A 21776-nucleotide genomic window follows, 5' to 3' on the forward strand; every position below is an offset into this window, starting at 1 on the left:
TTTCAGGTGTACAATTCTGTATTACATCATCTATAAATCCCGTTGTGTGTTCACCACCCAGAGTCAGTTCTCCTTCCATCACCATATATTTGATCCCCCTGACCCTCATCTCCCACCCCCCACCCCCCTACCCTCTGGTAACCACTAAACTATTGTCTGTGTCTATGAGTTTCAAACAACATACTTCTAAATAATCATGGGTCAAAGAAGAATCATGGGTCAAAGGGAAGTCAAAAATACATTGAACTGAATTAAAATAAAAAAATGCAACATACTAAAATTTGTGAGACTCAGCTAAAGCAGTGCCAAGAGGGAAATTTATAGCACTGAATGGGTATGTCAGGAAAGAGGAAAAGCCTCAGATCAATAATGTAAAAGGGGTGGCTGGTTAGCTCAGTTAGTTAGAGCACAGTGCTCTTAACAGCTAGGTTGCCGGTTCAATCCCCACATGGGCCACTGTGAGCTGTGGCCTCCACAGCTAGATGGAAACAACTACTTGACTTGGAGCTGATGGGTCCTGGAAAAACACACTTAAAACAAATAAAAGTTAAAAAAATAATAATCTAAGAGTCCACCTCAAGAATTCATAAAAGGAAGAGGAAAATAAACCCAAAGCAGGCAGAAGGAAGGAAATAATAAAGAGCAGAAATCAATGAAATTGAAAATAAAGAAACTCTATGAAACTAGGAGCTGGTTCTTTGAAAATATAAAACTGACAAACTTCTAGCAACACAGACAGATTTTTAAAAAAGAGAGACTGTATCAATTATCAAAATCTGGAATGAAGCAGGGCATATCACTACAGATTCTATAGACTCTAAAGGACAATAAGGGACTTTTATGAGCAAACCTACAAATATAAATTTGACACATTAGATGAAATGGATCATCTTTGCAAAAAAAAAAAAATCATACTGTCACAACTCACCCAATATGAAATAGATAATTTGAACAGCCCTATAACTATTAAGGAAATTGAATTCATAATTTTAAAACTCCTAAAAAAGAAGCTTTCAGATCTAGATGGTTATACTGAAAAGTCCTGCCAAATGTTTAAAGAAGAATTAAACATTTACACAAATGAGATAAAAACAGTATAATTTTTTTTAAAAATGAAACAAAAAACTACAGAGCAATATTCCTCATGAATATAGATGAAAAAATCCAAAATACTAGTAAGTAGAATTTAGCAATGTGCAGAAACAATTGCATATCATGACCACGTGGGCTTTATTCCAGGGACGAAAACCTGGTTCAGTATTTGAAAATCAACCAATCCACTTATTAATGGGCTACAGAAGAAAAATCATGTGATCATATCAATTGATGCAAAACAAGTACTTGACAAAATTCAACCCCATTCATTAAAAATTCTCAGAAAATAGGAATAGAGGGGAACTTTATAAAGAATCTCTACAAAAAAAAACACTGCAGCTAACCTTATCCTTAATGGTTAATGCTTTCTCCTTAAGATCAGGAACAAGGCAAAGATGTCTGCTCTTACCACTCTTATCCAAGACCATGCCTGAAGTTGTAGCCAATGTATTACAGCAAGAAAAGGAAGAAAAGGGCATACAGATTGGAAACGAAAAAAAAAACAAACTGTCTTTACATGTCGATGACATCATTTGCTACATAGAAAATCCCAAGGACTCTACAAAAACTCCGGAACTAATAAGTGAGTTCAGAAATATCTTGAGATACAAGATAAGCATACGGAAATCTATTTTATTTCTGCATACAATGAACATGTGGACATGAAAATTGAAAGAATACAATGCCATTTATAATCACTCAAAAAAAAGAAAAATACTTAGGCATAAATCTAATAACACATGTACAGGACATATACACTGAAAATGATACAGTGCTGATGAAAGAAATTAAAGATCTAAGTAAATGGAGACACATACTTCATTGACAGATTCGTAGGCACCACACAGTAATGATGTCAGTTCTCGCCAAATTGGTATAAGTGTTTAATGCGATTCCTGTCGAAATTCCAGGAAGACATAAACAATATATAGATATAGACAAGATTATTCTAAAATTTATAGGAAAGGCAAAAGAACTACAACAGCTTCAAAAACAATTTTGAAAAGGAAGAATAAAGTGAAAGAAATCATGTTCTTAATTTGAAGACATATTGTACAGCTACAGTAATTAAAACTACGTAGTCCTGCCAGAGGAATAGACACGTAGGTCAATGAAACAGAATGGAGAACCTAGAAATAGACTCCCACAAGTACACCAAATTGATTTTTGACAAAGGTGCAAAGTAATTCAATGGAGGGAAGATAGCCTTTTCTACAAATAGTGCTGAAACAATTGGACGTGCATCAGAGGAAAAAATAAACCTCGACCTAAGTCTCACACTAATTAAAAAATTAACTCAAAGTGGATCACAAGCTTAAATGTAAACTATAAAGCTTTTGGAAAAAAGCATAGGAGAAAATCTTTGGAATCTAGGACTAGACAAAGGGTTCCAAGAGTTGACACCAAAAGACTCTTGGAATAGGAATTATTCCTATTCAGAAAAGGAATAATTCATAAATCTGACACATCAAAATTCAAAATGTTTGCTTTGTGAAGAAACCCTGTTAAAAAGATGAAACAACAAGCTACAGATTGGGAGAAAATACTTGCAAACAACATATTGTGGGGACAGAGCCCCAAAAAGTAGTTTACAGGCTCTCGGCCTCACGTGGAAGGGTGCTAGCTCGGGTGGTGAATGGCCGTCGGCTGTGGTGATTGGCCGTCGGCTGTGGCCGGTTAGCCAATTGGCCACTGGTATAACTGCTGCAACTACGGAGGATTGCAGAGGGGGGCCGAGGAGAGCGGAAGAGGAGGGCTGAGGAGAGCGGAAGAGGAGAGCCGAGAGAGAGGAACAGAGTCGAGAGAGTGGAGGAGAGTCGTCGGTCGGTCGGTTGGCAGAAAGGCGGCCGGCAGGTCATGCGTCCGGTGGGCCCAGCCTCCAGTGAGACCATAGTGGTAAGCCTCCCCTACCTATGGCTCCGTGGGTGTTCCTTTTCGGCCTCACCATATCCTGCGTTCTTGTGTGGGGAGCGGGAGCAGAGACCCCACAGGCCGCCCCGCCTGAAAGATGGCGCAGCGAGAAGGCCTCCGCGCACGACAAATGGCGCAGCGAGCAGGGTCTCCCGCATGACACATATCCAACAAAGGACTAGTATCTAGAATATATCAAGAACTCTCAAAACTCAACAGTAAAAAACTCAAACAATTCAATTAGAAAATGGACAAAAGACATGATGAGACATTTCACCAAAGAGAATATACAGGAGACAAAGAAGCACATGATAAGATGGTCAAGATCATTTGCTAGTAGGGCCATGCAAATTAAAACCATAGTAGGATGATTCACTACACATCTATCAAAATGGCTAAAATAAAAAAAATAGTGACAACACCAAGTGCTGGTGAGCATGTGGAGAAACTGGATCACACGTTGCTGATGGGAATGTAAAATGTATAGCCACTCTGGAAAAATAATTTGACAGTTTCTTAAAAAATTAAATAGCCAACTACCATATGCCCCAGTGTTTGTCTTCCTGTGTATTTATCCCAGAGAAATGAGGATTTATGTTCACACAAAAACCTGTACACCAATGTTCGTAGCACCATTATTCTTAATGGTCCCAAACCAGAAGCCATCCAGGTGTCCTTCAGCACTCACTGAGCGGCAATGTAGATGACCTTCATCAGGGGGGAGGGTCTCCTTTCCATTCCTCAGTTGTTGAGACTTTTTCTCATGAATGGATGTTGAAATTTGTCCAGTGCTTTTTCTGTAGACACTGAAATGATTATATGATTTATATCAATGTGGTGAATTACACTGATTACTTTTAAACACCAAACCTACCTTGCATTTCTTTGATAACTCCATGGGTCATGATGTGTTATCCTTTTCCCATATTGCTGGATTTGATTTAATAGTATCTTGTTAACGATTTTTGTGTCTACATTCACAAGGGCTATTGAGCTACAATTTCCTTCCTGTAGTATCCTTATCTGGTTTTGATAAGCAAGTAATGCGGGCCTTATAAAATGAGCTGAGAAGTGTTCCCTCCTCTTCTATTTTCTGAGGTTGCGTAACTCGGTATTATTTTATTCTTTAAATGTTTGCTATAATTTATTTATTAATCTTTGAATCTTCCCTCTATCCCTCAAACCTTCTATAAACACAGTAGATACTTAGTACATGTGGAATGAGTGATTTTGTGCTTCTAGACCAAGAGTTGCAAATTCAAATGGCTCCAAGGCTGGGCTGGTAACATAAGCTGAAACAGCAAGGTCTAAACAATAAGGGCCTGTGGCTAGGGAGTGAAGTGTGCAAACTTTAAAAACATATTTGTGGGTCTTGCCTGCAGGCCTTTGGTTCACAACCCCTATAAACAAATCTAATTCCATATTTGGTTAGGACACAGAGACGATGCCAGAGGACACCTTATGAACTCTGTCCTATTTAGAAATTAAAAATGTACGTACAAGATGTGATCAAACAATATGGTGAGTGTTTAAATTTTTAAAAAATTATTACAGTAAAAGACACATTGCCATTAATCTCCCTCAAAATACTCCCCCTCACTTCGAACACACTTATCCTATTTTTTTTGCCACTGTCTGAAGCAGTTCTGGAAGTTCTCTTTTGTGAGTGTCTTTAGTTGTGCTGTTGTGGCTGCCTCGATGTCCTGAATCATTTTGACTTTGGGGAAGAGCCAGAAGTTGCACGGTGCCAGATCCAGTGAATAAGGTGGATGAGGACACACCATAATGTTTTTATTTGACAGAAATTGTCATGTACCAGAAGCAATGTGTGACACAGAGCATTGTCATGATGGAGGATGAAGTAAAGACACTCATGAAAAAGGACTTCCAGAACTGCTTCAGAAAGTGGCAAGAATGATGGGATAAAAGTGTTTGAAGCAAGGGGGAGTATTTTGAGGGAGATTAATAGCAATGTGTCTTTTACTGTAATAATTTTTTTATTTAAACATTCACCGTATTTTTTGATCACCCCACATATATGGGTCTGGTCATTGCTCTCCTTACATTGATTCTTCCTTCCTTCTGACCTCACTTATTTTCTCTCCCTCTCTTACTACCCTGAGATCGCAAGCTTCCAATAAAGCATGAGCACATTAAAAAAAGGGGGGTGGGGAGAATGATGGTATGATGTACCTATTGCCCAGCAAAGTGGTAGATACTTACCCAAAGGTATAGGCAGGTAGGTGGGCAATACCTGGTGTCTTTCTTGCCAGCCCATCCAACCCACTTAGGATGCTTGCTGGCAGTGCACAATGTTGGCACAGCATTTCCTGGCTCGCAGGCCATCAGTGTGCACGAGCTGAAATTCTCTCTCTGGGTTGTCTTGACACCTTCGCTCATACCCTCAGTGTTTGGGGGGCAGATTCTTTGAGAAGAGGTCACGGCACTTGTCGTCATCCATCCTGGACTGCTGCCACCGCTCTCCTTGTCTCAGTATCTTCTGAGTCTCGCTGGTGGAAAGGTCCATCGGCAAACCATCTCTGCGTGTGTGTCCTGGGCTGGGCCGTGAGCTGGGTGCTGAAGGATGAACCAGACACAGACCTGCCCTTGATGACTCCGGCCTGAGTACTGATAAGCAGAAACCATCAAAGCAAAACATAATGAAATAAGCTCACGCTCTGTTCCTAAAGGCATGAAAATGTATTCCGCATTTTGGAATTCCTTCCACTCAAAAGTGTCAAAATAAGAAAACCAGGGCTTGTCGCTTTGAAGGGATAAATTTCGAGACTCGGGGGAAATTGCTCATGTGGAACTGGTCTTTTCCAAACTCATCGATGCGCCATTAGTGCATGGCGTTTTTAGAGGGGAGTTGACCTGTTGTCCTGTGACAGCACAGAGGGTCATATAGGCAGCATGGTCCCTCACTCTAAGTTTCGGTGGTGACTTCAGTGTTTCAACCCATTGTGTTGGACCAGCTTTGAAGTCTCACAAATGCTGTATAACTATAAACCAATTCTTACTTGTCTCTCTAAAGTAGGTCTCACATCTTTATGGGCTGTTTCATTTTCCCACTAAAGCTTAAAAAATATCTTTTGAATTTTCCCTGGCTTCAGAATGAAGTCATAAGACCTGAGAATTACCAACAGATGCTCTCTTGCTAGAACGTGAGTGTGTGGGGAGGTTTTATTAAAGTGATTTTCATGCACAGAAAAAGATTGGGTGTGTGTAAAACCTGCCATAAAAAGTACATACATTCTCCGGGGAAGGCTGTAGATTTGGTTTCAGGGCTCAGTTTTGCATAGATAATGATAGTCTTTAATATATCCTTTTTTTTTTTTTTTTTTTTTTTTTTTGTAGTGTAGGCTTGCTTTTTACTTGTTTGGCCTACGTCCCCATGGTGACTCTAAATTGCCAAAACTTAAACCTGGAAAACCAGCATTTGAGATGAGGCATAAAATGATGAGATTTTTACACCTCCAATTTTTTTCATGCATTTTGAATAGTCTCTGTTCCAATGTTCTTTTATACCAATAATGAACGTGTGCTGGGAGCAGTGCAGGTTGTTAAAAGTGCTGGCCAAACCTGCTTCTACAGCCAACCCCACTAGCAGAAAAAAAGAATGAGCCATTTATTGCAAAAGCCATTTACCCCATGGTTGGCCCCCAAATGTTTCTCGTTAAGTATCTTCCCCAAGGGCAGGCCGTGGACGCATTCATTCCTTAATTTTCGGTACCTAGCTCAGTGTCTGACAGTGTCAGGTGCTTAGTAGATGTCAGCTAACTGGATGATTTGAAAATTTTGGATACTAAGAGGTCCGTTAAATGGGTAGGTCCCCAGGAATATGACCCATGCCTCAGAGCAAAGGATGCTGTACAGCCCTCACTTCCAAAACGGACTTTTGGAACTCTGAGCAGACATGGTGACTTGAAATCCAAAAAGCTGCTTTGCTTGGAGGGAGAGATCCCAGAGAGGGGAAGAAGAGAGCACTGGAGCTGCAAGTTCCCGGTAGGGCCTGTGCCCGCTCCTGTTCCCTTCTCAAAACCTGTGTGTGGGGAGGAGGGGAGGCGATGGATTCCCAAGAGAAGTCTGGGGGATCCTGAGGAAAAGGGACCTTACACTCCTGAAGGCCCAGGCGATGGAGTGGAGGTAGCCTTCGGGAGGTTGGTGGCATCTACCTGAAACATCCTCCTCTCTTCCCTAGCTGGGTCTCACCTGTTCCTCAGGACCCCGGGCAGATCTTCCCTCTGGGAAGACTACCGGCACCCCAGTCTGGGTACCTGTCTCCCCTCATCTGGATCTCCTCGTCCTCCTGTTCATCCACGTGGCATAAGCTAATCACACAGAATTGAAATTCTGTTTCATCCCTAGACTGTGAGCTCCTTTGGGAGGGACCGTGTCTGATGCATCTTTCTATCTATGCAATCAGCACAGGATGCTCTCGTGCTCCCCACGTCCCCTCCCTGTCCGCACCCCAGTTTGTCGAGGTTCTTTTCAAGATAATGTATTTCCCCACCCCCACTCCCACCCTCAGCTGCTTTTAAGATTTTTCTTTGTGTTTATTTTTCAACAGTGACTATTCTGTGCTTAGAACGTGGTTTTCTTTGTGTTTATCTTGTTTGGGGTAAGTTGAGCTTCTTAAATCTGTGGGTTGGCATCTTTCATTGTTTTTGGAAAATTCTTGCCATACTGAGTATTGCTTTTGCCCCCTGCCCCCCCTTTTCTGAGGCTACAATTACATGTATGTTAGATTTTTTTATTATGTCCCATAGATCTTTTATCTTCCGTGCATTATAAAATCCATTCTTCTTTATTTTCTGTTTCACTTTACATATTTTTTATTGACTTGTCTTTGAATTCAACTTTCTTGTGTTCTGCTGTGTCTTCATCTGTTGTTATATCTTTTCACTGAGTTCTTAAATTTTCATTCTTAGAATATCAGTTTAGTTATTTGGTTCTTTTTCTCTAAAGATTCCAGTTTTCTTCTGAAAAAAATCTACCTTTCATTATCTTGTTTTCATTGTCCTTTATTTTCTTTGACATACATATCAGTATCATTTTAAAGTCCTTGTCAGCTAACTTCAATATCTGGGTCAACTGTGGTTGTGTGTCCTCCCTGTCTTTCTCTTCATTATTTGTCAGATTTTCTTCAGTCTTTTCATGTCTAGTAATTTTAACTGAATGCTAGACATCATGCATGGAAAGTAAGAAGGCCCTTGGTGACTTTATTTTCCTCTGGTGATGGTACTTTCTTACCTCCTCAAAACATTCCTGCGTAAGTGAAAAATGCTAAGTACAAAACTGTCTCTATTGGATAAAGAGTAGGAGGGGCTTTTCACCTCAATCCAACCAGAAATTGAGCAGGGAGGGGGCTGGATTGTAGAGTTAGTCATACTCAGTTTGTCTCTGGGGTGTCCTTCTTCACACATCATGCCTCCCTGAGCTTTTGATTGAAAACATGGTGGGACTTTGTCTCCTCAGCCCTGAAAGACTACAGGAAAGCCATCTCTGTCCTCCAGAGGCTACAGCCCACCTCTCCCTCCTCCTGCCTGAGTAGCTTCATCAACTGGCAAACATGTGAAGCAGGAAGACTGGCGGCATGTATGAGGGAGGTCTCCTCTCAGGCTGGTCTTTTGTGTCCTAAGCCCCAATCTGCCTTTCCGACATCCTCCTCGCTCCCCAAGTCCCTGCACAGCACCAGAACTCAGCAAGTAGCCACCAGAAAAAGTGGGCTGTGCATCCAAACCCCCTTGAGTTTCCTTGCCACGCTCCCACGTAACCAAGCAAATACTTACTGGCTTCCCTTTCCCCTGACAGAAGCTCACTGCCAGGAGCAGTCCAGTCCTTAGGCCTCAGAAAAAACAACGGCTGGAGATTGTCAGTTACCTCGAGGTCTCCCAACGCTGGAAGCTAATCTAATCTAAGCCTTATTGCTTCAACTGCTCTTGGAGGCCTTAAAACTATGATTTTAAGAAAAGCAGTTTATCCACGCTTTTCTAATTGATGCTTTGGAAACATTGATGATCTACCACTTACTCCAATGTAAAGAGTAGAAAAAGAATGTCTCCTGTATAGTCAATCCATGTATTGTATTTGCTTTTTTTTTTTTTTTTTTTTTAAATCATGCTTAAGTGAAAAAACTAATTACACAAGTGTAACTGCACCAGATCACAATGGTAAAAGTCCCCCATGCACATGAACAAGAACCAGAGGGGAACAGTAAAAAGTGAGCCTAATGGGCTGGGTGGTGGGATTCTCAATTTTCCTCTGATTTTGAGTCCCTTTAATATGACTAAAATGGGGTTTACAGAATTTGCCAAAATCCCATTTTGGAAATCCAGGTTTGGCTGTGCAGCTTCGCTGAGGTCTGCTTGCAAGATACTGTCCCAGGTTCTTTCAAGGGACCACTGACCATCCACTCTACCCATTCTGAGCCACCCAGCTGCTCTTTCGGAGAATTGCCACACCTCGTCTGACCCCTGTCTTCCTCCTCACCAAGATTAAAAGTTCGGGAAGACTAAGCATGCCAACCCAGTTGAGTCTCCTGCCCATTCTTGGTGCTGTAGCAGGTTGAGCTCCAGACTTAGAGCCAGGAGGGCAGGGGAAAGGAAGCACCCAGCTCGACTTCTCACTGGCTGCATGACACCCGCTAAGCCCCGGCCCTTCTGAGCCCCAGTTTCTCCATCTGTAAAGTGGCACAACGTTCCTATCTCACAGGGTTGTTTGGGGACTATGTTTGACTTGCCAGAGCTTGGCTGAGTCTGCATTTGAGTATGAAGTCCATGGATGTGAGCAGATGGCAGCTGCAGAGGCTCAGGCCACAGGTGGAGGGACACACGCACAGCCCAGGGCATGCTGGGTGGGGCCGGTTAGGCACAGTCACAGGTCAACCTTGTCTGTTCATTCCCCACACTTACAGGGAACAGTAAATGTGGGCAAATGCAGGACAAATGTGTATTTTGTCCAGGCAAGCCCTGAGCTGGGGTCCCTGAGATGAGCAAAGCGCCCCCTACCCAGTGGTGAGGAAGATGGGCAAGCAGCCCATGGCAGGACAGGCTGGCAAGTGCGAGACCCAGAGGAGGGCCGATGGGAGAGAAAGCCTGCATCTGACATGCCCCACAGGCCACCCAACCTGTGCCCGATGACAGCGCCGCACCCCACAGGGAATTAAAGACGTTTGGTGGTCTGAAATGTGAGGACACATCAAATATGGTCGTAATGACGTCAGCCTCATAAATTGTGAAACCCAAGACACAGGCTGACTTTTCCTGTGTCAGAGTAAACACTGCACATTTTCTATTAAGACTGAAACTAAAACCAAAGATAAAGTTGGAGCCGTGTTCTCTGGTGTGATGCAGCAGCCTATATCAGGGTGGGTCAGAAGGGCAATGCTGGGCTGTCCCACCCTGTGATGACACTGCTCCCAAGAGGGGTACCTTTGGAAGGGCGAGGATGGATTTGCTGGAGGGAAAGGGCCTGCCCGGTGAGGAAATGGCAGCTGTAAGCAAAGGAAGGATCGTTCGTGTCTGAATGGAAACTCTACCCTCCAGAGCGTCAGCTCCATGGAGGCAGGATTTTGTCTGTTTGGCTCACTTCTGCACCTACGACAATGCCTGGAACATAGTAGATATTCAATAAAATGCTGGTTGCATGGATGGATGAATGAGTAATTTGCTGGGTATTCAGAGAGAAGAGGCTGAGGATGAAACTGAAGGAAACAGATGGGGCAGAGTGTCCCAGGGGCCTCGTGTGGCAGTTTGAGGTCCTGGGCGTGCGCAGACAGCAGGGAGCCCGCAGGATGCAGCAAGATCCCTCTGCTATCGCTCAGCTGTTCCAGGCACCATGGGAAGGAGGGGCGGGCGTGGGGCTGGCTGGACCTTGGGCATGGCCGTGGGGCTTGGCCTGGTGTCTTGTAACGTCTCCTGGCCACACTCACCTCATGGCCCCACAAACAGGAGCAAAGCCAAGTGGCCAAAAGGAAGGCAAGGGGCCCAGCAGACGAGTGTGGGACATCGAGTGGAGGCCACCTGTGCCCTGGCAGACTGTGCTCCTGCCCCCAGTGCTAACACTTACCAAACTCTGCGTGCTGAGAACAGATCTAAAACTTCACGTACGTTATTGGCATAGTCCCCCCAACACCAGTATGAGGGTGCTGTCAATCACCCTGCTTTATAAAGAAGCCACTGCAGCCAAGAGCAGATAAGTGACTTGCCTCAGGTCATCCAGCCAATGAGGGGGAGAGGCACTGTTTAAACAGAAATCTGTGAGGATAAAGCTCGCTCTTGGCCATCAGGAGCCCGTGCCAGGTGGCCGTGGTCTCTAACCCTGTCCCTTGGTGCTCTACGTGCACAGAGGAATCCTGATTATTTTCCTTGGGGATTTGCTTTTCACACGTGTCTTTATGCAGGAGATTGAGCCAGGCCCAGGCCCCATGCGCCCAAACGCACCGCGCTCTCCTCTTGTGGTTCCTTCTTTCCTTGCCCACCTGGCAAACCCCTCCTGGACAACAAACACTGAGAGCCCCTCGCCCCTGCAGCCTGCCTCTTGGGGTGCCCACCCTTCTCCCTAGCACTGAAATGGCCAGCGTAGGTCTTTCCCAGACTGTGAGGTCCGTGAGGGTTTTGCCACTTAGTTACTGTGTAATTGCAGGCAAGTCCCTTCACCCATTGAAGACTCGTAGAACGGGGGCCATTTGAGGCAAAGAGAGAAGAAGGCACTTCATAAATTCCGAGTTGCCACATGGTGGTGAGGAGGGATGACGGAGGTTCCCAAGCCCAGATCCAGAGAAGGTCTGGGGGACCTGCTCCTTGCTAAGCAAAGCAGGCATTTTGTAAGGCTCCCAGCTACGTAGATTTTCCTAAAACATGAGTCAGTGCAAAAGATTGTTGCGTTCCTTTCAGCAGAACACTACCTATGGAGACTGTCTGCGCCAACCATGCAGTCTAACGAGATTGCTCTGCTTGCAAAGACCCCCGCGCTCCCCCAGCCACACAGCTGGAACCTCTGAGGAAACTTTGGGCCTTTAATTAAAACCATTTGTCCTTCCAGTGAACGGCAGGTGGCTGACCCAACTTAGAGACAGATGCTCATTAGAGCCGTGTGTGCCCTTTGACCCATCCTCCGACTTCTAGGACTCTGTCCTGAAGAAACAATCCCAAAATGCGGAAAGACTCATGAACAAATAAACCGTCCTTGCAGTATTTCTTATAATAGCAAGGAAACTGGAATCAACTCGAATATGTAATAGGAGCCTGGGTCGATGACGTTTTCCCAACTCGATGATGTTTTATTGCCCACTGAGCAGGAATGGAGGCTTTGTAGTAACACAAAGCATGTGTGTGATGGGATGTTAATTAAGGAAATCAGGTTACAAGACTGTGTGCCCTGAGATGAGCTGTGTAAACAGTGCATATAAAACACTGGAAATAAACACACCCCTGTTCCAGTTGTATCAAGAGAATGGGATGGTGGATACATTTTCTTCCTTCATCTTCCCAATTTTCTGCAGCGTGGTTCTAATTAAAAGGATATTATAAGCCTACAAAAAACAAACAAACCAAAAAAACAAAGCAAAGAAACAATGGCTGGTTTTACAAAAACCAAGTTCTGCAGAACCACTGGGATGGCCTAGTTCAGATTTTTTTTTTCTTTAATGAAAAAGTAATATATGTAGAGAGTAAAACATATTTGGTGCAGAAATATCTACAAATGTCATTATCCTAATGAAACTGCCGTTCTCCCCAATATTTCTCCATATTTATATATTTTAACAAAGACTAGTAGACATACAATTTTAAGTTCTGATTTCATTTTTATTTTATTTAATAAAAACCTCTGCCGCAAATCTTCATATTTATGAATATTCCATAGTGGGAATGTCATATATTTACTTAACAATTCCTCTATATTACACACTAGTTATGTTTCCATTTATGTTTCTGCTTCTATTATAAATCTCATGGCAACTGATGTAATTATATATAGTGTACATAGTTGTATATAATGAACATGTAAAAGCTTATAGTTTTCCTTTATACCAACAGTAACAAGTTAGAAAACGTGATGGAAAAGTACTCCATTCAGAATGATAAAATATAAAGTGCTGAGAACTAAAGAAGTGAGATGTAAGATCTGTACTTTAAAAACCTACAAAAATTGTAATAAAGGGTACAGTTCTCAAAGGAGAGAGTCATGAGCTGGGCTTAATTCCCGAAAGGTACCCACTCCTTTCCACCCCTTGGCTGCTTAGTACATTCATATACCCTTTCTCTCTATATACAAACTTTGCTTAACTCCACCCAACTATCTCGCAACCCAACTACAAATTAACTTTCTCTCCACCACAGGCAACCAAAGTCATGTTCAGATATTAAATCGACGCGGTGAAATTAGGGCCACTGTTTTCAGTGTCCGCCTCTTTAGGCAAATGTGCACTCCTTTAATTCTGTAACCATCCCAGTATCAGTCAGGACCCTCCATTGCAAGCACCGGAAACCAGGTCTGGCTGATGTAAATCGGAAGACATTTATTGAAATGGTATTGGGCAGCTCCTAGTATCCTCAGGAGCACCGCGGACCAAGCCTAGAAACTGGGCTAGAATAGGGACATGTGGAGTAAAGCCAGGGCCACAGCCAAATTCAGGCCACAAAACCAGTCAGGCGATGTCACTGCCACCTACCATCGTGCCACTCAACACCGGAGGTCACGGCTGGCTCTGCTGCCAGTGCCCACCCCAGAAGGTCCACGTTTTTCTGCTGCTGCTGCTTCTAACTGCCAACAAAATGGCTTCACCACCAACCCTGCTTCTTTCCATCAGAGTCCCTCAGCATCACAGCTCCCTCTTTGAAATCTGGGCGGTTCCGTGATTGGCTCGCCGTGGTCACTGGCCAGCACCCTTGCTTTAAGGGAGGCTGGCGTGGGAGAAATGAGTTTCGTTTCTGTGAGGCTCTTAAGTGGGGAACTCCTCCAAAAAAGGTGGGAAAAGAATAGATTCTCCCTATAACCCCACTCACGGTTCCACAACCTCATTCCTGTATCTGTGGTGGCAACGGCAAATGAAATGCAAATCTGTCCTGGAGCAAACAGAAAGCCAAGTGCAAGACTGTCCCATCCCAGTCTCCACAGCTGCCCTCAGGGCATCAGGGGGCAGTTTTTGCAGAACCTGATCAGAGTTCTCTCATTTTGTCAGAACAAAATTGCATTTGCTTCAGCCATGTAATGGCTCCTTCGTCTTCTTTTTCAACCACATGAGTTCCAATGCTTTTAATCCGTTTGAGAGGTCACGGTTTCCACTTTGCCAGTAGGACTCTTAGGACAGCCCACACTCATGCCCTTCCCCCCAGCATCGGGCTGTCTGCCGTCGTTTCTGTTTTCTGGGCTTCTGGTTGGGTGGCGGAGGAGCGTCAACCTGCAAAGCAGAGGACAGCACTGCAAGAACTGTGTTTTAGCATACAAATAAATGAAGGTGGTTTTATTTGCATTTGCCCTCATTATTCTTCTGATCCATAGAGTCCCAGGACAGCTGTGGTTCTAGAATGTTCTGGAATGTGCGTGCTCTCCCTCCCCCTTCCATCCCTGGTCCAATGTTGTAAACCACAGACACAGCACGTCTTCCTCACCCTCTCTTTTTCTAACAGTGTTTGTCTTCTAGGGCTGCATAACAGAGCACCACAGGGCAGCGGCTTAAACAACAGAAACTTGTTTCTCCCAGTTCTGGAGGCCGGAAGTCCAAGATCCAGGTGTCAGTAGGTTCTTCTGCGGCCTCTCTCCTTTGCTTGGCTTATCGATGGCCATCATCCCTAAGTCCTCACATGGTGGTCCCTCTGTGTGTGTTTGTGTCCTAATCTCTTCTTGTAAGGATGCCAGTCTATTATATTAGGGCCCACCCACATGACCTCGTTTTACCTTAATCACCTCTTTAAAGACCCATCTCCAAATATAGTCACTTTCTGAGCTACTGGGGGTTAGGACTTTAACATATGGATTCTGGGGGGGACACAATTCAGCTCATGACACTGACAAACCGGCTGGTACTATGCTGGTGGGAACTGTGGGGTGGGGGTGTGAGAAACACGTGGGCTCAAAACCAGACATGCTGAGGTTGTGTCCTGGGCCGGCTGCTGGTCCACGGGAGGCTGGCAGGTCCTCGAGTCCCCTGCTGTGAAACGGGTCCTACAGAGAGGAAAGCACGCCTGCCTCAAGACTGGCTGTGTGAGTGGAGAGAGAGGAAGGCCTGGGGAACACTAAAGTGCTGGACACACGAAAATTACCATCGTTAGATGTCATGGGGGAGACAGAATAATAAGCTGGGCCCCCAGTGAGAGACTTGCCTGGTCACCACATGCCCTGATGATGTGGGGTTGTCACTAGATGTGAAGGAGCTCCATGAAGGCAAGGGGGGGTGTCCGAGGTGCCCAGCACAGGTCACTGCAGCCCCACTGCCTGTGAGAATGAACATGACATTCAGGGGAGACTTGATTTGGTGCTGAGCTGTGTGGGAGGCACAGATTCAAGAGGATGGGAGTTTGAGGAGAGTCTGCTGCAGAGTTGGGAGAGCCCAGCCGTTCTCTGTATTTTGTGTATGTAGCATAATTTGGAATCTCTTAATGTTCCGCAGCCCACTTGCAGGGGCAGAATTCTTTTTGCATTTGTCACCTTAGTCACATGAAAGCCCCTAGGGCCTTCCTAGTCAGGAAAAGACCTAGTGTAGGAGTGGAGAAGGGACCCAGAGGGTGTGGTGAGTGGGCCGGGAGTGAAGGTGATTGGTTTTCAGCACCAGGCCAGCTCCAGGGCTGGCAGAGGACAGTGCCCAGGGAGCCCCACTGGATTTCAGGGATTCCCTGGGCTTGTGGGCCCAGCTCTGCCACTTCCGTAAGCCGCAGTCTCCTCAGCTGCTGCGTGGAAGGGGAATGCCCACCTCAGTGGTGGTCGTGGTGCTGAGCGAGACTCTGACCCCAGGCTCTGCTCTTCTCATGATGCTGCTAGGAATGCGGCTTTCTCCATTCCCACACTCAACAAGGATTTATTGCTCACCAAAGATGCGCAGACATAGTCCTTGCCCTCAGGGAGCTCATTGGCTGGAGGGCAGGGAGAAAAACCAATGTTTTAACAAAGAAATACAGGCGTATGAAGAGAGATAAGTATCATAAAGGAGTCGGTTGAGCAAAGCGGCAGGAAAGGCAAGGAGGGTGCTTGGGTGTTCCAGGAGCTGTGCAAAGGCCCGGGGGCTGTCGCCAGTGAGTGAGAGGTGTGGGGCCAGGACGCATCTGGAGGGGTGGGCAGGGGCCAGGGCAGCTGCCACCCTCAGAAAACCACCCAGGGTGTATTGCAGCATCACATGAAGAACCACTGGAAGCTTGTCCTCCAAAGGCTGGGCAGCATGAAAGCCAGTTGTTTTCTGACTTGGAGAAAAACAGTTCACAGGTGCCAACAATGATCTTTCAGAGAGCTATTTGTTATTGGGGGAAAGCAAGGAGTTATTCAGCTTCTCTGAGAGGGGAAAAAGCTGCACTGTCACAACAGAACATAATGAACGACTTCCTGCTTGGAGCTGAATCCAAAGGGGGTGGGGTATCATCTTGCCTCGGCCCCAGGAGTCAGAGAGTGGGGGCCTCCCCCAGGCCCTAATTCCCCAAATGGAACCTCTCTAAACACCAGTCCCATCTTCCATGACCTATGAGCAAATGGGCCGCTCACCGCTTCTTGACTTTCACATAAAGACCCAGAAGGGAAATGCTTAGGACCCGGTGCCACAAAGGACCTTGTCTTTCCTGATTAAGTGGTCACAAAACAGGAACTGTGTAAGCGATCATAATTCGATTTTTACTTCAGTTGCCAAGAAATTCAGGGTAAAGTTTAAGTGTAGGAATTCTATCACTCCAGGTTTCTGGTACAATTATTCCTCCTTGCCTCGACTGTTTCCTAAAAAAAGTAAAATAAAATAAAATAAAATAAATGTTAAAAATAAAATTTTTACCAATCAAATACAACATCCATTTCCATTTAGTTTTCTTTTGATCTTTAGCTACATGAAAGCAGCTTTTACAGTCGTGATTGCCGTGTGGACCTATACATTTACATGCAATTTTGTTTTCTATTGTTTGTTTGTTTTTTTACATGATATTAGTTCACAAAGATCACATTTCTTCTACTTAGGCCTCCTCTTCGGCCTTTTCAGCCATGGCACACTATCCCACATATCTAGTTGAATCCAGTCACACATACCATAAGTAGGCCATGGTTAGAAATGGCATTTTCCCCCCAGATTTTCACTGTAATAAATGATTCTGCTATTACAAAAATAAATGAGTAAATGTTATGAAAGGAGTCACAAAACAAGAAATGCAAACAGCAAGTAAGCACATGGAAAATGCTCAACCTCTATAATGATTAAAGACATACATTGGAACAATAAGACACCCGTTTCTTTTGCCTGTGGAAATAGCCCAGATTAAACAAAGACGTTGCCCAAAGCTAGAGAGAAGAAGGAGAGACCCAGGGCTCAGCTCATGCCTCTCCCAGGGATATGAGTTACTCGATTTTGAGGTGCAGCCATGGCTCTCCTGGAGCACCCACGCTAGGAGCTGAGCCCAGAGCACACAGCTGTCACTGCAGCATGATTCCTAAGGCCCCAAATGCCAACCACCTCAATGTCCACTGACAGGAGAGCAGTCAACAACACGTGTATACGACTTTCCTCGTCACTCACTAGACGTGTAATGCAGATTTCTAAGACAGGGAAAGGTTTATGGGCTCTCAGATGAGAGAGCCTGGGATTGGCAGTCCAGTGTCCTGGATTCAAATCACTAGTTAGGAGAATTTGACCAATGATCTCACGTCTCTGAGCCTGGTTTACTCATCTGTAGGAAGGGGGTCATAAAGCCTCCTAGAGCTGTGTGAGTACTAAGAAAATAACGTCTGGGCACGTACGACACCTTCTCTGGTGCTCTAGCCTCTTTCTAGGGCACCCTTATTCTCCCATGGCTTGAAAAAAATCAATTTAATACCAAAGTACTAACGAGTCTCTAATTTGTCTCCAGCTCAGAGCTCCCCGGCACCCCATATCCAACTGCCTGCAGGACCTCACCCCCTGCATGTGCCTCAGGCATCCCGTCCAGTCAAAATGGACCAGGTCATCTTCCCGAGCTGCCCAGGGTCTCTGGTGCCTGTTTTCGCAGATGCATTTGGTCTGCCCAGGAAAGCCTTCACACCCTTCTGCTCGCCGTTCAGGGGCCAGTCCCATGTCACCTATTCTGGGAAGGCTTCTTCACCTAGGAGGCAGCTAGCAAGTGGGGCCTTCTTCATGAACTTTCCAGGGCTCTCTGCAAACGTCAGCTATATGAGGCATCCTGTGGGGAGGTGAGCGTTTTGTCTTTTTGATTTTTAAATCTAACATTCATTCAGAAAAGGACATGTCATAAGTGAACAGCTTGATACATTTTCATAAATGGAGCCAACTTGTAACCAATACTCAGATTTGAAAAACAGATCATCAGCGCCGCCACCACCACCATCCCTCCTCGTGCCCCCTCCAGTCACTGAGCCACAACCAAGGGTCATCACTCTCCTGACTTGTAACTCGCCCTTGCCTTTCAAAGGCAGAATCCGTGTTCATTTGTGTCTGGCTCTAGTGTCGTGCTGTGTCTGAGAGAGCCATCCTGTCGCTGCAAGAAGTACAGAGCTGTCCCTGTTCAGAGCTGTCGAGTGCTCCAAGGTGTGGCCACGCCAGTGTTTTCACTCTGGGGCTGGTGATGCCGGGCACTTCTGGACAGGATGCTGCTCTGAACATTCTGGGACAGCCTTTCTGTGCACACGTGCACGCGATGGCATCCTGCTGGGTCAGGGGATCAGTACATCCTGCTACGTGGTGTTCCTATGGGTCTCATCCCATTGCTCCGCATCTTCACCTGCATTAGTTTCCTGTTTGTTCATTTTTCTAATAAAACCATTTGTGGTTCCAGCTGACTCAGTCACTACTGACTGGTTGCAGCCACAAATTCCTACACAAAGAAGTGGCCCCTGTCCACCCAGATCCAAGGCTGCTTCCCCTCAGGCAAATCCAGTCTCTGTTCCTCCCGGGCTTCGCTGTAGGGCTCATCATGTCCCACCAGTGTGGGGATGCTGGCGGAGTCTGTCTGCCTCTCCTGATTGGCAGTCCCTGCATGGGATACACCTGGGGTCAGCTACAGGCCTGCCGACCCCCTGGGCAATCTGCGCTCCCAGGGCAGCTGAGGGAGGGGAACGAGCAGACAGTGTATGCGGGTCTTTGCTCGCTGGCCACCTCCCGCAGACAGTCCCCCGAGTGGACACCGCCCTTATTCCCACTCCCCACCCCCACAAAGGCACCTCCAACTTTCGGGGATCCCCCGCCGCCTCAGTCTCTCCTCGCCCATTCCGAGGAGTCAGGCAGAGCTAACCTTTGATACCTAGCGGGTCCCTCGAGCCGGCGGGTGGGGAGGAGATCGGGTTTCACTGGCGTAAGGCTGTGGGGTGAGTAGGGGTGGGGGTGCATCCCGCGAATGCACCCCCGTTCTTTGGCCCCACCAGGGAGAAGTTTGGGGTCTTCGCTCCCACCCCTCGCTGTGGGCCTGAGCGCCCCTCCTGGCCGGGGACGGGAGGGAGTGGCCCCAGATGTCCAAGGCGGGGAGGCAGCCTGGGGGGAGTGGGGACCCGGCGCCCCGCGGCCCCGCCTCCGCCACGCCCTCCCCCCCGCCCTCCTCCCGGGCGGGATAATTGAACCGCGCCGCGGGGCCCAGCTTTGGCTGCGGAGGCTCGGCCGGTACGTGGAGACGCGCTGTCCCCGCGCCGCGCACCAGCCAAGGAGCCGCGCCCCGCGTCTTTGTCCGCTCCGCCGCCCGCCAACCCGCCACCGCCAGCCTCATGGAGCGCGCTGCGCCCTCGCACCGGGTCCCGCTGCCGCTGCTGCTGCTGCTCGCTGGCCTCTCGGTGCTGGCGGCCCCAGGTAGGGGCGCGGGGGGCGGGCCAGCAGGGAGGGGACGCCCCGGGTCCACGGCCCCCGCTTTAGTATCTCCCCAACCACCCAGCGCCGCACTCCTGGGAAGTTCTGGAGCTGCTGGCGACTCAGAGCCCGTGCGCCGCTCGCGCTGCGCCCCACGGCCGCGGAGGCCTGGGCGATGTTTCCTCTCCCTCACCCCACTCCTAGCTCCCGACCTAATCACCTCGCTGGTTTGCGGGACTTGTTTTAGAGCCCGGATCCCCTCCTAATACTTCCAGCTGCGGCCCTCGCACATCCACCCGCCCGGGCCAAGGTGCTGCGTTGGGGAGAGGAAGCGCTACCCCGCGGTTGCCTGCCAGCCTCCTCAGCTGTTTGCACCAGGAGTGTGCTTGGCATATCTTTTCTCACTGCATCCACCTTCACCCCTAGGTACGGGCTGTTGTGCCCAGCTTGCTGATGAGAAAACCGACACTGGGAGGTGGGGAACAGTAATTTGCCCGGGAGACAAAACCAGTCATGGGGTGGGGAGTGGACCTGAAGAAATTAGAAAGGAAGGGAGTCGTCTGGAGGTGTTCAGGGTGATAGCTATGTGTGTGGGAAACCTCTGCCTGCTACCTTGGGAAACAGAGGCCATGAGTCAGAACTTCTGCCAGGCTCCATACTGAGCTGGGGCTCGGACAGGCCACTTCCAAACCCACCCAGAGGCAAGGGGGATGGAGTGTCCACCAGCAAACCCGTGGCCCAGACCCCCCTCTCACCTCACCCCAGGACTGAAAGCAGATGGCCAGCATCCAGCTGTGCCGTTCTTTCTCCCTTAATCCTTAAGGCCTAGCTCCTGGGGGGTAACCAGGAGGCCCTAAGGATCAGAGCCATGACCTTTGACCTCTATGCTGACCAGTCATTTATCAATCATTAGCCAGGCCCACCTTCCTGGAGGCTTTGTTCCTCCTGGAGCCAGGCCCAGATAATTGCCCGACCACCCTCAGAATCCCAGATTCTTTATCTCTGGTTTAGCTGTGTTTCTTTTAACTCTCTGGTGACCACACTCCAACGTGGTCAGAAGCTCACTTGACCACCCTTGAAATCCCAGATTCGTTATCTCGGGCTTAGTTGAGTTTCTTTTAACTCTCAGGTGACCACCCTCATCCTTGGTCAAAAGGTCACTTGTCCCAGCTAATGCTAGTCAGGGGATTCAAGGAAAGGCTGAGGGCCGGGGGCAGGGGCTCTGTAGAGGTTTCTTGGCTCACTTGCTGGCTGAGCAGACCTTTGTGGATCTCTGACTGTTCTGGGCACCAGCACCACTCTGGGCATGTCCTGGGGGACATCAGTGGGGGAGATGGTGTGGGGAGGGACAGGGCTCAGCCACCCCGGCCCCCAGGGCTCACAGGAGACTTCTTAGAGGAGATGGTGCTTGGGCAGGAGCTGGTCAGGCAGGCAGGGGAGGAAGGCATTCCAGTGACTGGTGACCACTGGCTGGAGTGAAAACCAAGTGGGGCTTGGATTCAGGGCCACACAAGACTCCTGTTGGAAATGGAAGTGGCCCCAGAGAACCCCTGTATTTCACAGACGAGGAAACTGAGGCCCCGAGAGAAGGCATGAGCCTCTCCTGAGCCTGAGTCTGCAGATACTCCATTGCTGTTCTGTGCTGCCCACCGTGTGAGAAGGTCCCCCTGCAGCCTGGCAGTGCCCAACTTGGAGAGCACACCCAGGGCTGGTTAGGTTGGAGTGGCACCCTAGGCCCTCAGAGAAGGTCCTAACTTGAAGTGTCCTAACTTCATTGCACACTTTGATGAGAACACCTGGGTTATCCTGTGGCCTT

The 21776-nt window shown here is 47.2% G+C and overlaps 1 protein-coding gene across 2 annotated transcripts in view; it reads left to right on the forward strand.

Moving 5' to 3' along the window:
• Positions 1-19738: 19738 nt before the first annotated feature.
• FBLN1 (fibulin 1) overlaps positions 19739-21776 on the forward strand; it is a 76945-nt gene continuing 74907 nt past the window's right edge. The window contains exon 1 of one of the 2 annotated variants that reach the window (XM_019739265.2): positions 19739-19963. In XM_019739265.2, the coding sequence (XP_019594824.1) occupies positions 19882-19963 (82 nt within the window). In that variant the 5' untranslated portion in view covers positions 19739-19881. The remainder of the gene's footprint in view (positions 19964-21776) is intronic. The other variant, XM_019739267.2, reaches the window with a different exon arrangement.

Source organism: Rhinolophus sinicus, linkage group LG02 (genome assembly GCF_036562045.2).
Source record: "Rhinolophus sinicus isolate RSC01 linkage group LG02, ASM3656204v1, whole genome shotgun sequence".
Lineage (NCBI taxonomy): Eukaryota > Metazoa > Chordata > Mammalia > Chiroptera > Rhinolophidae > Rhinolophus > Rhinolophus sinicus.